This window comes from Carlito syrichta, unplaced genomic scaffold (genome assembly GCF_000164805.1).
Source record: "Carlito syrichta isolate Samal-C Ts95f unplaced genomic scaffold, Tarsius_syrichta-2.0.1 Scaffold302319, whole genome shotgun sequence".
Lineage (NCBI taxonomy): Eukaryota > Metazoa > Chordata > Mammalia > Primates > Tarsiidae > Carlito > Carlito syrichta.
Genome location: NW_007246415.1, coordinates 323,026 through 326,692, shown reverse-complemented (window position 1 = coordinate 326,692; position 3,667 = coordinate 323,026). Strand labels below are relative to the sequence as shown.

Genomic DNA, 3,667 nt, shown 5'->3' with positions numbered 1-3,667 from the left:
CCGGTGCTGGCGCAGCCACCCCTGCCGCTGCCTGGGAGGCGCCCAGGACGGGCTGCCCATGCCAAGGCGTGGCCCGTGGTCATTCTTGCGGCTAGGTCTGCTGGTCCTGTGGCTGCCACAAAGCCACTTCACGTCCCTCCCCTTCCCTCGGGCAGTCCTGGACAGCGGCCTTCCCCCAGTGCCCATGCGGGGCGTTTGGGAAACCCCTGGTGCTGGTGCAGGGCTGTTCTCCCCTGCAGGGTCTGCACGATGACTCCTGTGCTCACCTGATCCCATTCAAGTTGAGCATCAGCCTGTCACCTTGGGTGTAGAACTGAGACTCCGAGCTGGCTTCCTGCAGTGAGAGAAGCCCAGGCCCGTGCTCTTTGGCGAAAGTGTGGGGTGTGGGGACAGGGTCACAAGGAGGCTCTGGCCAAGCAGCCCTGTCCGAGCATCCCGGCTCTGTGACCTGGGGAGAGGTCTGGCCCGGGGCTCACTTGGCTCGTCTGTCAGAGGGGACAGCCCTTGTGCCGCCCCACTGCACAGATGCCAGGGTGCCCTGCTGCAGGGAGTGGTGACGGGGACGGCAAGGAAGCCAGTGTGCACAGAGCCCACACCGCAGGCTGTGTGTGTTGTCAGAGCTTTCCACGATGCTCTCCGTGGATCTCCCCACCCCGTGAAGGGCTCCTGTCACCACCCCGTTGTGGAGGTGAGGAGAGGCAGGCCAGAGGACTCGGAGGCCTGGGTGGGCGTCAGCCATTGTGATCACTGTCAGACAGGTAGGACCCAGGCGATGCACAGCTTGACCTCTGGGCTGGGGTGACCCTGAGGGCAGCTGCACCCAGGGAGCAAACTTGTTTGGAAGGTCTGGGCATGGTGGCTGTAGCACCCGCCATTGACCGTAGAGGGGCCAGGCTCCCATGGAGTGAGGCTGACCGAGCAGCCCTTTCCTGCTGCTGGGGACGGGTGGTGCTTGGGATTTCTGCCGGTCCAGGAAAGAGGGCGCCATGGTCCTGGGGTCTGTGAGAAAGGTCCTGATGCTGTGTGTGGACAGCCGCACACCTCTGCGGGCACTGTGTCCCGTTCCATTTTTCTGGCCCCACCAGGTGAGCTCAGGCACTGGCACAGGACGCGAGCTCACCCAGCGAGGTGAGCCCCGGGCTGGAGCTGCGGGGGGAAGGGCTGTTCCTCCTGGGACTGTGCCTGGTGCCGTGGCGGGGAGGGGTGCGCGAGGGCTGGTGGGTTTCGAGCCTGCTACCGTGGCAGGGGGAGCCCACCACGGCACACCCGGAAGCGAGGTTGCCAGATTGGAAGGGAAGGATGGGGGTGGCACTGAGCACCTGGATCAAGATGTTTCTGAAGCCAGAGCCTCTGGGCCCTTTTGATCCATGAGCTAAGGCCTGTAGGCCTGTGGGCTGAGTGTCCGCCCAGAGAGCCCTGGAGCCACAGGGTGGAAGCAGGGCCCCGAGCTCCCCTGCCACAACAGTGGTGGAGACGACGCTTGGATGAGAGGGTGGGCGGAGGGTCCCGCCGCCCGTGCCGCAGCCACACTCACGATGCCCAGTGTGAACAGGGGGCGGGAGGCTTTGTCGGTGGGAAATATTTCCAGCACGACCAGTTGGGCCACCTTGGCCCTGCCTTGGCTCAGAAGCAGCTCAGGGGTCTCCTGGGTGGCAATCTTCACGAGCTGGGAGGGCGCCAGCTCGTCCGCAGCCTGGAAGGACATCGGAACCCGCGTCACCGCCCAGGAGCCTCCCCACGGGGGCCCGGTCCCCGCCCTGCCCCCAGCTCTGCCCCCTGCTGTCCCCCTCTGGCCCGGCCACTCCGTCCTGCAGAGCGTCCTCCCCCCGGCAGCCTGGGCCTTCTGCTCCCCTGTCTGGGATGCCCTTCCCTCCAGGGAAGCCTCCCTGAGGCTCCAGACTGTCAGGTGCTCGCAATGTGCTCTCAGCCCTGGGGCCAGTGCTTTGGGACTGCACCTCAGCGAGAATGCCACCCGGGCGAGTATCTGACTCGGTCAAACGGGCCTGCCAGCCTGGGACCGTGTGAGGAGTGGGCCTGCCTCAGTCCCGCGCGGGCGGACGGGCAGTCCCACATCGAGTCTGCTCCCTGTTGTGGGCACCCAGCCCACAGCAAGCTGCCTAACGCCGCCGGGGGCAGACGGACCAACCTTCTCCTGGATCCCCTTGAGGCTCAACTTCAGCAAACGGGCCAGCTCGGGCAGCTGAGGGCAAGAGGATGAGGCCAGAGGAGGTCAGCAGGGGGGCTGCAGGGCCGTCTCCTGCTCCCAACTGCGGGATGAAGGTTCTCCAGGACCCAGGAAAGCCGGTGGGCCTGGTGCTACAGTCAAATCGTGGCGCTTATCTGCTGCTCCACGTTGACAAGGATTCCGAGGTTGTGCGGCACCCAGACTCGCAGGGAGAGGCCCTGATCCACTAGTGATGCCTGCCGCAGGTCTCCTAGTGGTGGGCAACGGCACGCGCGCCATCCCGGCACTGCTCCGGATCTAAGATATTTATCATCCCTGGACTGCTCGGGACCTAAGACGCCCCTGGCTCCCCCAGACTGACTGGGAAGAGGGAAGAGGGCAGAACTAGGGCTGGGGCTGGATGTTGCTGGGAGGATCTCGGCTTTGGAGTCAGAGGCACGGTGTGTTAGGGGAGAGACCGGGCTCTTTGTTACTGGAGAGACTTCACTCGAACCTGGCGGGGGATCCTTGCTTCAGAGCCCTGGGGCCCCTTTGGGTCCAGAAAATTCCCATGATCCAGCACAAGCGGCCCCATCCTCTGTCCATGCCAAGGCTTACCACGTAGTCCAACAAGACTGTGAATTCTTCTGGAGGGAGCATGGCAGCCACCGCAGCATTTACCACATCCTGCCTCACAGTGAGGCTGAATGGGGCACTGTCCAGGGGGGGCTTCGTCAGGAAAGCTGAAGAGTTATTGAACCACTTGGTCACCTTTCCCTGTGAGTCCACCAGCTTGGCCTAAGGAGAGGCAGAGCAGGGAGTAGACTGAGAATTTTAACTCTGCACCTTCCCAGTAACAACCGAGGAGGAGATGACACCATTCAGCCTGTTTCCCTTTTTTGCACTTGTTGCCAGGAAGCTCAGCCGAGAGTTCAGGTGCCTGCTCCACCCACGACCCTCAGAAAATCTCTGATTTTTGTTTTTAATCTAGGTATCTTATTTTTAAACTTATGCTTCAACTTCTTAGATACCTCAGACCCTTTGGATGAAAGAAAAATTCAAAACCGCAGCAAAGTGGATGAAATGTTTCGATGCTGCAGTTTTCCAAGGGGCCCTGGGATTCATGCCGCTAGCGGGTCTGGCTTCTCAGGGTCCAGCTCCGGCAGGGGTGTGCGGCTTCACATTTTCTACACAGCTGCAGGTCTGGCACTCCGCACCAGCCAGGCACTGTGAGGTCTCCTTTCGTCGCCTCAGTGACCATTGTTATTTACATTTTGCAGGTCACGAAACGGAAGCACCGAGAGGTGAAGGCACTGCCCGGAGTCACACCGCCAGGGAGCTGTGGAGCTGGGAGCGGGACTGGGGCCTGTGTGGTTCTCGGTGACACGTGTCGTCTCGGGCTCTGGCGTCAGGGTCCCCGGAGGCCGGGCCGAGGGAGGGGCCGAGGCCCCGGTTCCCAGCCTCGGGGGGCGGGCGGGCAGGTCGAGGCGGCGTCCTGGGCGG

The 3,667-nt window shown here is 62.8% G+C and overlaps 1 protein-coding gene across 1 annotated transcript in view; it reads right to left on the bottom strand.

The window, feature by feature from the left end:
- Positions 1-3,667, bottom strand: part of BPIFB1 (BPI fold containing family B member 1) — an 18,730-nt gene that overhangs the window by 6,627 nt on the left and 8,436 nt on the right. The window contains exons 6-9 of the mRNA XM_008056322.2: positions 2,783-2,962; positions 2,147-2,200; positions 1,535-1,693; positions 267-334 (exon numbers count right to left, since the gene is read on the bottom strand). Of these exons, the coding sequence (XP_008054513.1) occupies positions 267-334; positions 1,535-1,693; positions 2,147-2,200; positions 2,783-2,962 (461 nt within the window). The remainder of the gene's footprint in view (positions 1-266; positions 335-1,534; positions 1,694-2,146; positions 2,201-2,782; positions 2,963-3,667) is intronic.